The 19,559-nt window shown below is 50.2% G+C and overlaps 1 protein-coding gene across 6 annotated transcripts in view; it reads left to right on the forward strand.

Moving 5' to 3' along the window:
- The window catches only part of PAX5 (paired box 5), a 200,608-nt gene that overhangs the window by 3,007 nt on the left and 178,042 nt on the right, over positions 1–19,559 (forward strand). For 5 of the 6 annotated variants that reach the window (XM_008588063.1, XM_008588197.1, XM_008587992.1 and 2 more), the window contains exons 2-3: positions 10,457–10,622; positions 15,859–16,056. In XM_008588063.1, the coding sequence (XP_008586285.1) occupies positions 10,457–10,622; positions 15,859–16,056 (364 nt within the window). The remainder of the gene's footprint in view (positions 1–10,456; positions 10,623–15,858; positions 16,057–19,559) is intronic. The other variant, XM_008588338.1, reaches the window with a different exon arrangement.

Below are 19,559 nucleotides of genomic sequence, written 5' to 3' on the forward strand. Positions count from 1 at the left end.
AATCCCCCCCCCCGCCCCCGCATCTCCCCGACCCCGACTCCCTTCTCCTGCAAACAGACCTGGGCCGGTAGGGCAGACTCCTGATCCCGGAGCAGGAATCATGCAGGAATCTGCTGTGCCCCAATTTGCTTTGTAATCAAGGGTCAGTTGCTTTACATTTTTGATGCTTTTGTTATGAGGGTTAGAGAGAACCCACTGGGTTAGGAAAGCGATGGCTGCCGCATCTCTGATCTTTTCAGAACTGAGAAACCAGTCTGAGCCTTATGGACCTGGCTTTGCCCGAAGCAGGAGCGGGGAAATGGGCAGGACTTGGGTTGCAGGAATCGATCTCAGGACCGTAGAGCACTAACGCAACGGTAACGCTGTGCTCTGGAGAGGGTAGCAGGGAGGCTAGAAAGGAGACTCCCAGAGGGGGGTGTGTCCGGAGTGCAGCGAGGTCTCCGGCTGAAGGCGGAGGTGGAGGCTCTCGGGAGGTGTGTTTTGGCTTCTCAAACATTATTCTCAATGGGCTTTCTTTCAATAGCAAAACTTTCAAAGGCAACTCGATTTACATAAGTTGAGTTTTTTCCCGGATGGTTTCATTTCTGATCTTCTGTCCTCAGCGCCTAGCAAAGGGCCCGGCCCAAAGCCCGGCTGCTGGAAGAAACCACGCGACTGCTGTGCACAGCGAGGCCGGACTGCATTCAGCGCAGCGGCGAGACCAGCGCCCTGCTAGTCTCTCTCTCTCTTGCGGCTCGTGGGCGTTCGGAGGTGGACTGGGGTGCGAAAGCCCGACTCAGTCATGGAATCTCTGTGTAATCTCGGGGCAGTCACGCAACCTCTCTGGGCTTCCGTTTGGTGGCTGGGCTAGGTGGCCACAGTATCAGGTCTGGTGTCGCCTTTTGGAGTTGGAAGTTCCCGGAGGCCAGCCTTCTCTAGCAGCCTTCTCTAGCAGCCTTCTCTAGCCTCTCCCCACTGAGAGGGAAATTCCCTCTGTCTGGCGTACCACGAGGTGCTGGAGGGGATGCTCGTGGCGAACAGGTTAGGTTGGCCCTGTGGAAGCCGCGCAGCGGAACACCGTGCTGCAGCTGAACAACTACTGTGTGAAATGGGGGATCCGAGCTACTTCTGTTCGGGCAACATGTGCGGTTCCATCCCATCTGGGCAGTGACCCAGGGATTCTGTTCAAGCCACACAAGTATCGGAAGAAAAACCGGCTTGTGCCTGCGTGTCCCAGCTGGGTTCTTTGCTTTGGCAGGATCTCCCCTCCCCCACCAACCCCCTGCCATCCCGAAGTGGCTCTGGTGAGCTTCTGAGAAAGGCGTTTCCGACCCACAGCCTTTCTTGTACCCCGAACTTGCTGTGTGATCTTGGACAAGTCGCATCCTGTCTCTGGGCCTCAGGTTCCGCATCTGTAAAATAGGGAAAGCATAAACTAAGGGCCCTTTTAACTCTAAGACTCTAGAATCTGGGTTTGTAGGCCCGAACTCAATGAGCAGGACTGGGATTGGGGATTGTCACTGACTGTGTCCTTCAAGGTGTCCCCACACTCCCGCCTCTCTAGTGGGGACGTGGAGCAGCCAGTCGAGTCTGGGCTGGGCCTCTGAATTCTAGTCATTTCTGATCCTCTGGGCGCCACTGGGTGAGCAAATTCAGGAACCCTAATCCATCCCGGTCCCTCTCTGTTGTTGCGATTTTCCTGCTCCAAGGAACTGGGGTGGAGGGCGAAGATCGGACAAGCAGGGTTCCAAACAAGGGAGAAATAGCGCTGCCACCCCACCCCCCTGTACACCGCAGTCTTCTGGGTCCCCAGAGGCCGGCCTGGGGCCGTTTTCCGCAGCTGTGCCCCGGAGGTGGTGGCGACGGGTGTCAGCACCGGAAACTTGTCTACCGGTCTGGGGCAGCTGGGTCTGGGACAGGGACAGAAGGTGGGCCCCAAAGCTGACACAGTGTTGGGGTGTGAGAAGTGAAGCAGGGGAAACAGGCATGACCCTGAGGTGGACCCTGTCCACCCTGAAGTCCTCCCAGGATCAATCAGCCTGTACTTTGTTCTCCTTACAAGCTCAGGTCTGGAACGGGAATCTCGGAGCCCTTGTTTTGGTGGGTTTATATTAAATATTAGAGGATCATCACTTGTGAATTCAAAATGGTGAGTTTCGAACCACTCCCATGAGCTGCTGGGTCAGGGGAATCCTTAGTGACAGGGCTGAGACTTGGCGCACAGTAGGGCTCACAAAACTATGGCTTCTTGAGTGAAGAATGGCTGTCATATGCTTCCTTTTCAAGGTCCATTTCCTTTGATTGTGGTCCTAGGGCTTTACAACTCTGAAAAACTGAGACTTGCTGGTCAAGGAGAGTTCTGCTAGAAATCCATCCATTTTGTCTTAAAAGCTACAGGAACTTCCCTGACTGGGGGAAGGGCGAGTTTTCCCGAGAGCTGGAAGTTGCAGCTTCGTAGCGTGGTTGGTGCTTCTTTGCCCTACCCTTGCACATAGAATGCGCCCGCCCAGCCGTCCGCTTCAGGTCTGATTAGCATTGGACGCGACTGGACTCATTCGGTTCCCAAGAGGCCTTGCGCCGGATGCAGACTTGCTCCTGCCGACAGAAGGCTTCAGCTGCGCGCATCGCCAGCCGCCAAAGTGCCTGGCGGCTCCTGGTTTGAGGCTGGAAAGAGCGCTTATAGCTCCGTGCTTGGGGTCCAAAGCCTCAGATAGCCCCTTTCCGCAGGAGCAATCTGGTTTCTAACTTTAAAGGAGTGTGAGATATCCTCCCCGCTCAAAGTCTCTGCCTTCGCTTAATGCAGAATTGGGGGCCCTGATGGTAAAATGAGGGAGGAGGTGGACGAGGAGGCGGCGGCTTAGTAAGGGCTTGATAAAATTAAGCGATATTTCCGCTGGAAGAGCCTTCATCAAAGACTAGCTAACCCAACTCCGCCCATTTTACAGATGAGGAAAGTGAGGTCGGAATGGGCAGATATGTCCACGAGCGTGATGGCCCGCAGATTGAAAGTCGGATCTACACTACACCACGCTCCTTATCTTCTTCCAACATCGCTTTTTTTTTTTTTTCTAGAGACTCTTCCCCTACGCTCACCCTTCACCCTTGCCTCGGCTGCCCCAATCCCTCAGGGCTTCCCAGGATCCCAACACTGCGGCGGGAAAATCGGGCCCTGGTGAGACCCGCGGCGGTATTCCCCAGTTGCTGCGTGGGCCCCTGCCCCCTCCCCCCATCTGAGATCCACTAGGCCTTCGCGCCACGCGTTTGTCAATGAACGTGGCGCCGCCGCCCGGGCCCCGCCCCCCATTCTCTCCCATTGCCCAGGTATCGGCTAATCAGGCGGAGCCCGTGGGCTGCTCAGCCAATGAGGCGGTGTTTCGGGCCAGGGACGGCTGCCGCTGTTCTGATTGGCTTGATCGAGCGTGATTGGCAGGTTAACCCCCGCCTCGCCCCCGCCCCCGCCCGGAGGGAGGCTGAGCCCCGGGCGGCGCTGTCCACACGCAGCGGGTCCTGAAAGCGGCTCCGGGGCGGCGCGGTGGCTCACTGTGCGCGCCGAGCAGGCGTAGGGCTAGCGCCGGCGGCGGCGGCAGCAGCGCGGGCAGTCAAAGCCGGCAGGGGCTCCATCTCAGCACTGGCAGTCCCGGCGGCCTTGGTGGCGGGGACCCTCCGCTCTCTCCTCCGTTCTTCGCTCCACGCCTGGGGCAGGCGCGGCGGTCGTCGCGGAAGAGGCAGCTGAAAGACAGCCGAGCCAGACCCCCGAGAGAGGGCAGCGGGGCTCGAAGCGTTGGCCAGTGTAAAGCAGATATCCAGGCGAGGAGCAGCCCGTCACTGTTGTCCCCATTCCTGGTCCCAGAGATGGGGGAGCAGCGGGGGCCGCGGGAACTTTGAAGGCAGCGGGTTCCCGGGGTTTGAGGGCTGCGAGCTCCTGGGGACTCCGGCGTCTCGCCCCCAACGTCAGTGGCGGAAGCACCTCCGAACCCTGCGGGGCCCCTGCGCCGCCGGAGAGGAAGTTCTTTGCAACTTCGGCCGAGACGTCGGAGAGCCAGTTGGAGAGAGGCTGAGGCGGCAAGTGCGAGCCCCAGACACTCACGGAAGCGAAGAGAAAGGGTCTGGCGGAGCCGACGGATCGAGGAGCGACCCTGGAGGCAGCGAGGCCGCAGAACCAGCCCGGCAGACCCCGGGCCTCGCTGCCCCCCGAGTGAAGCCAAGGGACGCGTGCCTGGCGGCCTCCTCAAAGCTTCTCCTACCGAGGGCCGGGTACTCCTAGCCGTCCCGGAGGCGGGCCCCTACGCTATGCCCCCGCAGCTGCGGGCGCCTTGGCCCCAGCTACCTCGGGCTGGGCCGGGAGCCGCCGCTTGAGCCAGCCAGGGAGGGAAGCCAGCCAGAGTTGGGCGCCTGCTCCCAGCCGGACTGTGCTACCGCCGTTTCCCGCCTCTCCGCGCAGCTTCCGGCGGTCTCCAGCCGGGAGGCTCTGAGAGAGACCCCGAAGCTCCAGCAGTGTTTTCTGAGCCCAGCTCTAACGGTGCCCGGCCTGGTGGCGCGGCTCCCCAGCCGCCCTGGGCAGCCCCCTGGCGCCGGGAGGCGGCGGCGTGGGCCGGCCTGCAGTCTGGAGCGCACCGATGGAAATACACTGTAAGCACGACCCGTTTGCATCCATGCATAGTAAGTAGGCGGCGACTCGCTTCTCTCACTCTCCGGCCGGGGCCGGGTTGGGGGTTCCGGACCGCGGGGCAGGTGCGAAGGCCGGGAGGATCCCATACCTCTGTAGCCGCGCAGGCAACTTTGCAAAGTGCAGGGCTTCCAGGCAGGGGACGTGGAACAAGGCGCTGGCTACCGGGGCCAGAGAACCTAGTCCGGGAATCCCGCCTCCGGCAATGCGTAGTGTAGGCAGCGCGCTGCAGCCTTTCAGGGGCTTCTGCAGCGACATCTCAACGCGTCCAGAGAACCGTGGCTCGGACCCGTAGAGGGCTCCGGGCCGGGCCAATTGGAAGGCGCGAAGTTGTAGGGAGAGGTCAGTCTGAGTCTCAGACAGCGTCCCGCACCTCAACCCCGATTGCGCCTTTTTCAGCCATGGGGCTGATCAAGACTGGCGCCTGGAGGGAAAGTGGGGCCCTGTATGTGTAGAGGAAGAGGTTGAGAACTAAGCGAGGACACCGGGTCCAGGGCTCTAAAGGCGTCCTGGAGTTGAGGAGGGGGATTTGAAAAATCAACGAAGTAGTGGTCCCTGAGCTAAGCTTCTGCTTAGGAGCCGGCCCGTTCATACAGAGACCCTCAAAGACCCCATAGGGTTGTTTTCTGCAGAACGCCTGCGCACGATGGCTTCTCCCCTTAAAAAAAAAAGAAAAAGAAAAAGAAAACGAAAAAAGGAAATCAAAGAAAAGAAAGAAAGAAAAAAGAAAGAAGCAATTTGTCACCATACAGGCGCCCCTGTGTTCTGAAAGACTCCGTGTGTGTAGGAGACGGGAAGGGTCACTTCGGGCACCAGCAAGGCCCGCCCGGCTGCCTGAGCGTGGATCCTGCCCCGTTCACCCATTAGCACAGCCTCCTGAGAGATGAGCGCTTCTCTCATGGTGCGTTAACGCTGGATTAGATTCGGAGATTTCAAGGAAATTCCAAGTGGAACGAATTGCGTTTTCCTTCTGCTGGCTGCAGAGCGGGGCCAGAGGAAGGCGCCAGGCTTTGGCAGCTTCCAGTCGGGTGCCCGGATCGGGTCTCTGCAGGCTGCAGGTCAGTGAGTTACTCTGGGACTGGGAGTCCTCCCCAAGCCGGGTTCCCCTTAAGACAGCCGGAGATCCAACTTCCCTAGCTGTATGTCCCCTATGTAACAAAGGCAGCAGAGACCCGGCTGCAGAGAAGGTGAGCTTCCCAGCGAGTATGTCCCTGTCTGCTACCGAAGGCCAAGTGTCCTGACAAGCAGGGAAAGGCTGGTCTAGGCACCGGGGCTGGCTGCGGGCAGGTCAATTTCTCTTTGTGTAAATTTCCCGAGTCTGAGTAATCCACCAAAGCGGCCGGGAGATTTGCGCAGAGAAGCTGCTTGCTCTCGTCCCAGCATAAACGATTCCTCACCGTTTGGTGCCTGTGCCCAAATGGTTTCCAGTCCATGGTGACCCCAGCACCCTCGGCAGCCTTTTCCTGCGTGGACTTGAGCCTGGCTCTAGGAAGGCTCTGATCTCACAGAGTGAGCCTGAAAACAAATGAGTTGGGGGCAATACACTGAGAGGTGGACAAGTCCTTGGCTCAGTCAAGTAGTGACTGGGAGGCCAGATGGGGAGGGCCCGCTTCTGTGCTTCTCTCCTTGCCGGCGGGAATCTACAGGCCCTCACTGCCTCCTCCTGCCCAGAGCTGGGTGGCCCAGAGGTTGTGCCCTGGCCTTTGGGGGGATAGCATCAGACCTGGTGGCCTCCCGGGCTGTGCCTCAGCATGGAAAAGACAGCTCTTTCCAGGTGCAGGTTAGCCGGCCGCTAATGTCTGTGCCTCCTTGTCCCGGCCCTCAATCTGCCCGCTCCTGGGGAAGTGCTCCCTCCTCCCTTTCTCAATTTCCTTGGCAGCACAGTGGGGGCTGGGCCCCAGTCAGCTTGTCTTCCAGAGCTGGTGCAAGCCCTTGGCTTCCCTCTAAGTGCCCTTGGCCCTGACACCCAAAGCTGTTTGCTGGCACAATGATGGGGGTGGGGGTGGGGCACAGTAGATACTGGGAAGTGACTAGGGTTGTAGGTTCAAACCAAGTCCCACCCCTTCATCTTCCTTCCTGGCCTTAGTCAGTTTCTTCCCATCACCTCTCCCCACCCTCGCCACTTCAGAGCAGGACAGCTTCTGCCGGGAGGAGCACACACTACCAGGAAATGGGCTTCTGAGTTCTGAGGTGCCCTCACCTCCTAAACCAGGCTTATCATTTTTATCAGTACAATGGCCTCCCCCGCCCGTCCTCCCCCTGCAGATGTTTCCTTTCCTCCCTCCTCCTGGTATCTTTACTAATTGTAAAGCACTTTTGTAGCCAGTGTCCTACTTGAGTGTTGCGTAAACCTTCAGCTACATCCACTTTATGGAATATGATACTGATGTCAGAGAGACAAAAGAACTGACAGGAAGTTCACATGGGCAAAGCTGGAGCAGGTTCTTGGGTCTCCCTCACTGTCCAACAGAGGCTTAGAAATGAGGTTTCGAAGGATTCTTGGAAGGGGAGAGGGAAGAACTCAGATTCCAGAGACAGGTCAGTGGACTGTGTGGGTGAGTACACACATGTGCAAGGCTCTCTTTCAGTCTAGTCCAACCATATCTGTGTCCACAGCCCAACTGTCCATGTGTGTCAGCCCCTGTCTGTCCATTGGAGAGTCCATTAGAGAGATCTCATCCCTGCCCTCTCCCTGTACCCTGTTTGCATATCTGTGTTCACCTTCCTTTTTCTTCTCTGGTGCATCTGGGAGGAATTTCAATGATCCTGTGGGTCCTGAAGTTCCATCTGCAGCTGAGTCTGCAGAGACCTTCCCCCCAAGACCTTATGCCCACCATGGTCTTTGGGGTGTGGGCAGGGCCCCTGGTGGGCAGCATGTCCTTATCAGGGCCTGAGGAGCACCTGTGGAGGGCAGCCTCTTCCAGACCAGAGCCACAAAGGCCCAAGGAGCATCTTCAATTCAACCCTTCTTCCTTGCAACCCCCCACCCCCAACACCCTCCAAACCCAGCTCAGTCTGCCCTTTGGGGGCTGGCCTGTGTTTCCCCTGTATCTCTGTGTTTGTTTCTAGGTCTTCACCTGATTTCTTTGCATCTGTTTCTGTGTCAGTCTTTCTGTAAGTTCTACTTCCCCTGAAAAGTATAGCTGAGTCTGTGTCTTCCCCCAGCACCCTTCTGTGGAATGAGACCTCACCTAGTTGGGATCCACAAGAAGTAGAGGCTGGGAATTGGCTTCTCCAAAGAGGTGCAGGGCTGGAGCTGGGGCCCTAGAAAACAAAGGTTCCCCTCCACAGAAGACCCCTGTCCTTCATATACCCCCTTCCTGGACTTCCTCCATTTTCTCTTCTTGTTGCCTCCTGTTGTGTACCACACTCATCTTTCTTTTCTTGGACTGTTCTGGCTTCTCCATTTCTTTTTCTGCTCCTCTTCCTGACTAACTTGTGGCTTCCTTTCCAGGCTTTCTCTTCTTGCTGTCTGTCTCATTCCCACTTTTTGTATCCTCCTGCACACTCCTCTCTTTCCCAATTTTCTATCCCTGTCCTGCCTCCCCTCTCTCAGCTTTGAGCTTCTTTTCCTTCCATACCCAGGGTAAGTGGCCTTCCTCAGACCACAGTTGTAAGTCTTCTAACCACCATCCTTGAAAAGATCTATTAGGTAGTACTGTGACTGAGGCAGAGAGGGCCAACTGGTTTTGGGGGTCTTTCCAGAAAGTTGAGGGAGGTGAGAGGCTCCCAGGTCATCCTGGGTCTGATGTCAACTGTGGACATGTGCATCAGATTCCAGAAGAGCATCAGTAGCTCAGACTTTGTGGTAAGGATCGAGGGTTTGGGATCTGTTGTCACCTAGAGAGACTAGGCTCTAGGGGACCCTTGGGTTTCTTCCATGATACAAAACAGGCCCCAAATCTCACAAATATCCTGCAGGAATGCTTTTCAAATTTAAGTCCTCTGAAGGTTGAGGCTGTGTTTTGGGCAGAAAGCCTCAATTGCCAGTGGTATAGAGAACAGGCTATTGAAGAAAGGCCACAATGCCTGGACTCCCAGGTCATGTCAAAAGTGTGCTGGGTGCTGTAGTTTCCTTTTCCTGCCGTTTGTCTTCTGAGATGAGCTCATAGCAATTTTGAATTTACTTTCTTATACTTAAATCCAGCCTCATCTTAAAAGACCAGTCAACCTTTTTTTATTAGGTGCTCTCAGCTCCAGAACAAAGGCTTCTTAAGGCTCCTGACCAGGGTGGCTGCAGTCTTTCTATTTTACGCAAACTATGCAACTGTGTTCCTAACTGCAAAATCCTGTTCAGAATAGTTTTCCTTTTTCTTATTTCAGGAGTGTTTTAGGACAATCACAACTGATTAAAGCTCATTTTGGAAATCAAAGAGAAATTCAGCTTATAACTAGAACTAAGTACTGCAGTTATCTATAAAATTGTGTTTTTCCTTGAAATAAACCTGAGCTTGGAAATTTGGAGAAATATTAATAAAACTTCAGCAGATTGCTTGGACAGTTTTTAGGAAATAGGTTATGTTATGGGTGTTTTTGCCCTTCCATTTCAGATGTGAATCATGAACCTGGGTAGTAATTGTGTGCTGGGGGGAAATAGGTGAGATGAGGTGGCTATTATGTATTTTAGAATTGCAGTGTGTACATGCGTGTGACCTCTGAGGTGCCTTGGCTTTCCTTGTATAGTCCAGTCCAGGCCCAGTTGCAGGTTAGGAGAAAGACTCCCTCCTCTTTGGCCTCTGAGCTGCCAGGAGCATCAGTAAATGCTTGGACTTGGCTTTTGGCTCCAGTCCTCAGTAACGTTAGTTAGTGGCTGATTAACAGCTACAAGGTCAATGATATTGCTACATTGGATCACTCTGCATTTACCGGTTTGGCTCTTCATTTACGTGGGTCCCTGTTTCCTTCCAGATGCACTTTGATGTAAGAGAAGGGAACGTATGTGTGGAGGAGGCACTTTCCCATACTCTTTTTACTTAAAATCCAACCCAGAGCTTTTGTAAAACTTGGGACTCAGAAGCTTTCTTGGTTTCGTTTCCCCTGAACCAACTTAAAGCTGCTTGTCAACTGCAAAACAGTCCAAAAATTCCAGGGAAACTCCTTTATAACAAATCTTGATGCAAAGGAATGGAATTTGCTGTGTGTAGAGGAACTTATAACCCATTTCTATTGTGTGCTCTGAGAGGGTACAGTGGTCAAGTCTGTGTGTTAGCCTCATCTTTTCAAAGGAAGGGTTTTTATCAAGGCAGTGGTTGGGTTTTGTCTCAGTACCCTGAAGATGCTGTTAAAAAGTTTTAAAAAGCCCTTAGCCCTTGAATTAGATTGCTGATTAAAAAAATTTTTTTTTCTGAGATATAGGTTTACTGAAGTAGAAACATTTATTAAAAGGGAGTTTCATTTTTTTCTCTCTTTAAATTTGATGTATTTTAAGATGTATTTTCTCCCCAGAATCTTTTTTAGACCTCAGCATCATGTTATAAGTTGTGCCCCTTTAATATAGATTGGGGTCTTCATACACACCATTACTTTTTTTAAAAAGGAAATAAAAATGCTAGTAACTAAAGGAAAAATAGTATGGGGATGCTTGCTATCAATAGCTCAATTGACTGGCTGCAGATGGACAAAGACCAAGATGAATTTTAAAAAGCATTCTGGGGTCCTCATGGAGTCTGCATGATTGGACTCCAGGTGCCAGACATCCAGCCTGCTGGCCATTTGTGATCAGAAGGGCTCTGGGTGCTCACAATGGTGCTTCTACTACATAACTGGTTCTAACCATCCTTTCCCTTGCCTTTTGTTTCTGATTTGTTTCAGGACATGGAGGAGTGAATCAGCTTGGGGGGGTTTTTGTGAATGGACGGCCACTCCCGGATGTAGTCCGCCAAAGGATAGTGGAACTTGCTCATCAAGGTGTCAGGCCCTGCGACATCTCCAGGCAGCTTCGGGTCAGCCATGGTTGTGTCAGCAAAATTCTTGGCAGGTAAAGGCAGGAGCTCCAGGCTTCCCTTGATCTTTCAAATAAAAACCTAAAACATGACCCAGCAGCTGTCCAACATGTCAGGGTTGCAGTGAGAATCATGGTGGTGTTTTGTTCCGCATGTACAGCACTTTAGAGTTTGCAAACATTTTGTGGCCATCCAATCTAAAATAGTCCTGGGAAATCCATGTCTCAAGTGACATGTGGAATAGGGTGACTTAGTCATGAGGGATGGCATGTTTTCTCAAAGTCTGGTGAATTATTTTGAAGAATCCAAGAGTAAGAGGCTTTTGAGAATTTCCTCTATACATCTTAGGTAAGCCCAGGGCCCTGAGCAAGGCTGGGCGGAAAATCCTTAAATTATCACACAACCAGAGTTCATTGTTTTATTTTAATGTTTTCAAAAAGCACATTCCACTTTTAAAAGTCAGCCAATCATTTTCACTTTTGTGTTATCATCAACTTTATTCTGTTGGGCTGCAGTACAGTATTTTCCTTCTTTTTTCTCCATTTTTTGTTTGTTTGTTTGATTGGCAGCTGGCTGGTATGGGGATCTGAACCTTTACCTTGGTGTTATCAACACCATGCTCTAACTGACTGAGCTAACCGGCTAGCCCCACCTTCTGTAGGTTTTGTTTCCTTCACAGTGACAGGCATCGTAAGTGTGTATTAAATTAGAGAGGAGAAAAAATAAAAACCAAACACTAACTCTCAAATCTGACATTTGAAAGTTGCCACTTGACCCGGTGATTTGCTGCAAGCAAAATACTAACAACGACGATTCTCCCAGAGGGCTGGACAGCCTCTTAGCGCCGTTTATTTTCTCAGTAGCCTCAGCATGATTCAGAGAAGCATGTTTTAAGATGAGGAAACAAAGCTAGAGAGGCAAAGTGACTGTCCCAGGCTTATCGGCCAGTCAGTACTCAGGTTAAGATGAGGACTAAAGGGCTCCTGGGCCATCGTGTCTCACCACACCCCCAAAACAAAGCCACAGGTTTGTTTCCGGACATGTGATGTTGTTACAGTGCTGCCCTGGCCGGCAGGAGCATTCTCATGTTCAGCTGTTCAGCGATCTCTCACTATTTCTTTGCCCGGGTCAGAAAACCACTCTTGTCCTGTAGCTGAATTATGGTTTGAGAACAGATGCCTGAATAAGAAATAAATATTTTGAAGTATGTCAGTGACATCATTACTTTCGTTTTGCTTTTTCCCTTCCATCTGCTAGAACTTAAGAAATCCTCTTGGAGGGAGCAAAGGTTTCCAATAACCTTGGGGAGCTTTGGTTGCGGCCAAGGGAGAAAGTTTCAAGGCCACGGTCTGGCAGCTCCTTTTGGGACCTTGATCCCTGTGTCTATTCCTCATCCTCCTGCCCAGAGCAGGTCACCTGAGCCGTGGCGGCTGTGGGCTTCACTCCTGTTTAGCACTCAGCGAGCAAATGAGCACCAGCCTGAGTTCAGGGAGAAACCCAGGAAATCAGCATGGGGTTCTTGTTAGATGGTGGTTTTAGGCGGGAGGATGAGAGTGAGAGCAGCAGAAGAAGAATAGAAGGAGACAGGGAGATAGAAACAGGAGAAAAAGGAAACAAAGAGAAAAACATTATTTTAAAAAGACAAAAAGAGATACAAAAACTGACAAGATAGAAAGAGAGAAGAGCAATATTTTAGACTATCTCAGGATCAGACTTTCTAAAGCCGAATGGGTCTTAAACATCTTCTTGTGGAGCCTCTTCATTGTAGCCGGGGAGAGGCAGGGAGGAAGCAGGGCCTTCCTTTGTTTTTGCTGAGCCGACATTTTGCTCACGATGTCGTCTTCTCAGGGTGAGGTACGGAGACTTTCTCAGAGGGGATGTCCAGATGCCGGGTCCTCATGTTCTGGTGCCCTGGAGCCCTCCAAATCTCCCATGGAGACTGAGTGGGACGGGGACCCTTCCAAGCCCAGCTGGCAGCCTCCCGTGGCCCAGAATAGATTTGTCACTAGGTAGAGTGGCACTCGGAAGTTACGCGCCGCTCCGGTGCCTGGCCGTTTAAGTTGTCAACAATAAATTGGAATTTCATAGCTCATTATTTTCATAACTAAGAACCACAGTGGACAAAATGTCACTCTAATTAGAACTGCCTTTTAAGAAACAAGTTCAGCCCTAAAACAGTGTGACTGGGAATTTCTGAACTGGGGCTATTCGATCCACAGATTTTTTTTTTTTTTGTCACACAAGAATTTGATGGGTACACATGAGGTGACAGATTGTAGAGAGCGTGTGGTGTGTAGTGGCTGTGGTTTCAGAGCTGTGTGGCAAGGCAGGCAAAGTCCCTGGGGCAGGCAGGGACCCCCGTCATCTCAGGAAGGTGGGCGGTCTGCTGGGACTGTGGGCATTTAGTCTACGAGCTCAAGGCTGTAGAGGGGCTTGAGAGGCACAGCTTGGTGGCATGTGAGGCTGAGTTAAATCCACCCAGAGCCCAGCTTTTGCTTTCTTTCACTGGAGCCTGGTTGGGAGGTTCAGGTCATTTGAAATTGGGTGGTTTGCTCCACAGTAATAATAAACACTCAGGGGATTTTAATCCTCAACACATGCTCTTTATCTTACTTTTGCAAGGCTTTTTCTTAACCATTGTATGTTTTTGTCTTCACAGCAGTCCTATAAGGTTAGCAGGGCAAACATCCTCCCCTTATAATATAAATAGGATAACCGAGGCCTAGGAAGGCTGAGTGAGTTGGCCAAGATCACACAGCGAGTTAGTGTCAGAGTCCCTGACTAGCTCCTACACCTCTTTACTCCCAAACTAATGCTCTTTGCACCGAAGGACACTGTGTGTTGGTGGCTGCCATTAGTCTTTTGTCTGTAAGCCAAAGGGCTGCACGGCTGTTTTGCTGAGATGAAAGGGTAGTTATTAAGTCTGAATCCTCACTTGACACAGTTGCGAGTTGGGGTTTCCTGAGTGTCAGGGTTGCCTTCTAAGTGCCTGGCCCGTGTGTCAGTCAAAAGAAAAACAGAGACCTCTCGTGTCAAGACTGCAGCCTCCCACGGTTGGCACTGCTCAGGTGGGACGGGCAGGGAGCCCCTAGTGCTGCCATCCACCCACCATGTAAGCGGGGGCTTCATCCTGCTGCCCTCTCTGGTTGTTGTATGAATATTGCTGCAGTCTCATTCAACCAACGTATTTTAAGTATCCAGCACAGGGTTGTCTACTTGTCTATAACCCCTGCCTCAAGACTGTGCCTGCCCGAACAGGCACTCAGTCTAATAATTGAGTGGAGTGAATGAATGAAAGATGCATGTGAAAATGCCTGGTAAACAGTAAAGCTCTCTGTAATTGCAAGGGATCATTATTATTATTATTTTAAATTTTGTAACCAAAGTAGCACTTTGTCCTGGTGGCAAGAGCACAGAATTCAGTCAGGTTTGAAAAATGGGGCTGCCTCTAACTTCCAGGAGTCACCTAGTCTTCTGATCATTTTTTTTCCCTTCAATAAAATCCTGCTGGCCTTGCAGGATGGGTGTGAGGATTAAAACAATTTGAGGAAGAGCTCTGTAAACCTTTGAGTGCTGTGCCTAAATAACGTGTTGTTTTGTTATAGTACAGATTGACTTTCTATTGTAAAATTGACAGGACAATTAGAGGCTGTGGAGATTGCTGTGTGCCTTGATTTAGGTACTTTTCTAGAATCCTGGCAAAAAAGTATTTTCTTGGATATTTAAAAAAATTTGTTTGTGAGTAATAATTTTTCAGCAATTACAGAAAGAGGGAAGGTAGTAGGTTGAGTTTTGCCTTATGGTCAAAATTTGTAAATGACTCATTCTTTTCAATGAAAACATAGAATGTTCACTTCCACATTATTGCTCCCAAATTATTTCATCTCTTCTAAGATATTCACTAACTTGGTCCTAACCAGACTTTCCCGGGCCGAGAGTTTCAGCATCTCTGTAAAAGTGACCAATCATTGTTCCTGGGTGACATTTTCTACCCATCCCAGAATCACCTCGTTCCCTTACTTTTTATAAACTCTTGTTAGATTTAAAAATTAGTAGTCATTTTTAAAATTTCTCTTTGGTTAAAAAAAAATTCAACTGCGAGATAATCTCCTTTGGAAGAGGAAGTCAAAAATTCCTCTGTAAATATTGAGAGAGACATTCAGTGACGGCTCAGATTCAGAAAAAGAATCAAGTCATTTTTTTTCTCTTGAAATGGTCTTTCATGGCACTCTTCTCCCTGGTCTCGGTTTTACTGTAAAACCCTGACATCCTATTTGCGTTAACGAGGAAAGGCTGATAGCATGGAAATGTCCTTAGAATCAGCCATTTACCTCAGGGGAGGTCCCTGGAAGAGCTTCTGCTACTTGTGGTTGGTTTTTCTGATTGCTTGGGCTTTGACTTACAACACATATTTCCAGTTAATTCTGGGATCCAACACTCCTTTTAATTTTACAGCCGGGTTATTCTTTTTACATTATGGAAAAATAAGTTGCATTTTAGGGGACAGTTTTCACAGAATGCTGCAGATTCTGCTAGGGGATGGGAAAGCTGGCAAATCAAAGGTATAAGCCACCTTTCTGGGGAAATTTTAGTTCAAAAGGCAGGCCACAGTACTGGCTTGGTGACTTGGTCTTGTGTGACCCTTGGGAAGCTGTTTAATCTCTATGAATCTCTGTTTTATACCTACAGATGGGGACCTATTTATTTATATGTTCATTCACTTATTCATTCATTCCAAACAATTTTTATGCTTTAGAACTGCTGAGAGTCAAATGGGAAAACTGACTTGAATGTTTTCTGTAAACTGTCAAATGGTAGATGAATGTGAAAGAATTTTGTTAATGCATACCATCCTACCAGCACTGTCCAATAGAAATATGTGAGCCATGCATGCAATTTAAAATTTCCTAGTAGCACATTAAGAAAAGCAAAAAGAAACAGGTACAATTAATTTTAATTATACATTTTATTTAACCCAACATATAAAAAATTATCATTTCAATATATAATCAATATAAAATTATTAATGACATATTTTATATTCCATTTTTTGTACTAAGTTTTTAAAATTTGGTGTGTATAGTACACTTATAGCACATCTCGATTCAGACTAGCCACATTTCAAATGTTCAAAAGCCACCTATGGCTGGTGACTACTGCATTGGACAGTGCAGATCTGAACATTTCCTGGACAGAGTGGCCTCTTATTTTGTTGCCAACATCCATTTAGCTGGTTCCTCATGGCCAAACTCCTTTCTCCTTGGGTCCTAGGTATTACGAGACAGGAAGCATCAAGCCTGGGGTAATTGGAGGATCCAAACCAAAGGTTGCCACACCCAAAGTGGTGGAAAAAATTGCTGAGTATAAACGCCAAAATCCTACCATGTTTGCCTGGGAGATCAGGGACCGGCTGCTGGCGGAGCGGGTGTGTGACAATGACACAGTGCCCAGCGTCAGTTCCATCAACAGGTGAGGAGCTGGTGCTTGTGGGGGAGTGGGGATCTGGTGGGGTGGGGGATCCTGGAGGCTCTGCGTGTGCTTTCCCTGAAGATCTGGTATCTCCTTTCACCAAGGCCCCTTAGGGCTTATGGGGCCTGCTGAGCCTCTGTTCTCCTCCTCTTCTGCTCTCCAAAGTGGGCTGGAGTTCTAGGCCCAAGGAGAGGGAGCCCGGAGTGATTCCCACCACTCCCTTCCCCACCCACCCATGTGTGTGGAGCACTTTACAGTGAATTGTTCTGAGTCTTCTTCACCAATGTCACTGTCCCTGCAGGCCTAGGCTCATCAGCCGGCCATCTCAGAGGTGTGCAGGAAGAAAATCCTGTATCCAGTTTGGACAGAGGTGGAGCCAGTGAATGTGGGGAACAGAGGCCTGACCCGAAGTTGGGAGATTTGGCTTCTCGTTCCAGCTCTGCCGTACACTCTAAGTATGACTTTGAGGAGGTTCTTCCTCCCTGTGAGATCCCAGGGCCCTGGTGGTTCTGATGTGACTCTCCAATCCCTAAGGGTGGTGTCCGGGATGTAAGATGCTCTGAAGTTAGGGATTGCCTTCTTCCAACTCCCCTGAATTTTACCCATGGAGAGAAATAACCAGAGGAATACCCTCGGTGCCAGGTGCAGAGGAGCCACTGTGGCTCCTTCTCCTCTCCAATCTGATGCATTGAATGGGGCTCTCAGAGCCTTAAACATAAGTTTCTGTAAATGGTGCAGTCTCAACTCCATTTAAGCCTACAGATTCAGGGATGAAGTTGTGACATGAACAGAGATGATTGTTCTCTAAATTCCACAAAAGGAAAAGCCAGAAGACTGAAAACTTGAACAGTTCCTATGTCTCCAAGGCCATGCCCTACCATCATCAGTGTGGAGCCTGTCTGGGCATAGGGGTCTCCTCACCCCAACAGAAAGAGGTGGTCAGACTAGAATGTCTCTGAGATCACCTCTGGTCCTGACAGTCGTTCCTCCTGTAATGACTCAAATGCACAGTATAACTGTGTAAGTGTTTGTGTTGACATTCTGAGTCCTGCTAGTTCATAAACTGTTAGCCTGTTTTTCTTCTCTTAGCAAGCCTTTACAGAGGCCCTGATGTCATGCAAGGTGCTGAGGAGACAGAGGAGAACCAAGCATACAGTTTCTCAGTCTGCTGTAAAGGGGCTCCTCATCCAGGGTGGCTTTCTGACATGCACTGAGAATACAGTGATTGTGGTGGGTTTGTTGGGGGCATAACTATTGTTCTTTTTTTCTGGATTATGAGAGGCTCCAATGTATTTTGTAAGTTCCCTACTTCTGGCTCATTGCAAGATTTACATGACACAAAACAACATGATGATGTGTTTTCCGGACCTCCAAAAGCATGGACGTGGGGTGAGGCCCATACGCCTAAAGCAATGTTGGAGCAGTTGGCCTGCCCTGCAGAAAAACCTCAGCTCACCCCTGGTCGGCTTTGGGGGCCCCCAGGTTTCCCAGTGTAGGGTATATATACTATTGGTGGTTTGCAAGATAATTTTCGGAGGTGCATGGGGGTCACAAACTCTAATGCCTTACATGGGGCCAGGCAGATAATGTAATGAGGGTTGCAGGCCAAGCATAAGATGATAGCAACAGGTTGGGTCTGTGGCAGACTAGACAGCAGAAGCCCTATTAAAGGGGCAGTTGCTTCTTAGCCCCAGTGGAATGCTGCCAGGAATGTGGGCTCAGTGTTTGCCAGACTTCTTCCATTTTTCAAAAGAAGCCAGAAGCTAGGACTTGTGTATATGTATGTATGGGTGTTTGTGTATGTGAAATCTCTGTATTTTAAAACAGAGGCAACTAATTTCAATTAAAAAATGTCTTATAGGACAAGCATTACCCATTTACAGGGCACTAGTTTGCACCCTCTGTAAGGCAAGAATGGTAATAGTTTTGTGATGAATTTATTTTAATGTATTTTAGAAAATATAACTAGCACACCAAACCAGTGAGTTTGTGAACTATGTGACTCTTCCCCCCCACTTACAGGATTGAACTAAAATCGCCTTATAAAATAAATTTATTCAAGTCAGAAAGTTAGTTATTTGAAAAAATAACTGAAGCAAATAGAGCAGCAGTTACAGCTGTGGCAAAGGCTGTGAAGTTGTGTGGACTGGGTGGCCTAGGAGGTCACGGACCAGCTGAGGCTTTGTGCCTGGGGCTGTGCTATGCGGAGGTTCTGGCTGCTGGGGCTGGGGCTGGGGCCATGGCTAGCCTCAGGAGCCTTCTGGGTGTTCCTATCTGGCCTGCCTGGCCGTGCCTCTCAGGTGCTTTCACATCTGTGGTCCCAGTAGTCCTCAAGGCCTGATTCTATCCTGGGACTATCCCAGGTATAGAAACTGGGGCCTAGGTAGGGAGTGTGGAGGAACGATGAGTTTGAGACAGAGGTGGGAGAAGAGCCCCTGTCTCCCAATGGTAAGAGGAGGACTAATCTCTTTCCGCCACTGTCCTGTAGGACTCTGCAAGTGACAGAACTGAGGATCTGTGATTAGAGGCAAGGGAGAGTACAAGTTATTCCTGCTGCATTTCAGATCTTTGCAGCCTGCATGGTTTGTGGCCTGTCTGCCCGCTCCCTCAGATCCTTAGCCCTTTCCAGTGCTGCTCTCTGGAGGCTCCACATTGGGAACACTCTGGCCCCTGACTGCACTGCACTCTGCAGTGAGAGTTCACTACGTGCGGGACAATCTCATGCTGTTGCATCCCCGCCCCAGAAAGCCTGAGCCATCCATCCCAGGATACAGTCGTACTTCCCATCTGCCGGCAAAATTCCCACTGATATAAATGCATGCAGCTTCTAAATAACTGCCTTGCAACTGTCGCTGTGTAAGAGGCTCCACAGCTCTCTCCCAGCCCCGCTTCCTAGGTGACAACTTCCCACTATTCCCCTACTTAGAACAGCTGGGGGTGGGGGGGAAGTGGTGGCCACAGGGTCCTTTCTACTGTCCTCCCTAGAAGTATATACCTTCCTGCTGCTGACATTGGGTTAAGCAACACTGAAGTAGTCCCAGTTCTGCTAGGCTTGTGGGAGACTTCCTGGGATGCAAGCCACCTCATTCACTTGGCTTCTTGAGGATGATGTGTCCTAGGATGCTGCACAACCCACATGCGGGATCCTCGGAATCCAGCCCGAGTGTCAGGTGAAGGTGGCCGGCCCAGAGCAGACCCAGACGGTGAATGGGAAGGGGTCTTCCTTATTCTGTTCCAGTCTGTAGCTCTAAATCAGGGGCCAAGTGATGGGGACTACAAATGGCATTCTCAGTTTAGAGGGACAGCTCTATTTAGTACCAACTGATTATTGTCATGTGAGAATGTGGGGCCAGTACGTCTGGGTGTTCTGATTCTTCAAGAGAAGCTGGAAATCAGGTATTTATGGAAAAGCTCCAAACTTGTAAATAATGGCAACTAATTCAAATAAAAATAAATATACTGTGCAAGCCAAACAAAACTCGTCCGGGGTTGGATGTGCCCTG

Source organism: Galeopterus variegatus, unplaced genomic scaffold (genome assembly GCF_000696425.1).
Source record: "Galeopterus variegatus unplaced genomic scaffold, G_variegatus-3.0.2 Scaffold11, whole genome shotgun sequence".
In the NCBI taxonomy this organism is placed as follows: domain Eukaryota; kingdom Metazoa; phylum Chordata; class Mammalia; order Dermoptera; family Cynocephalidae; genus Galeopterus; species Galeopterus variegatus.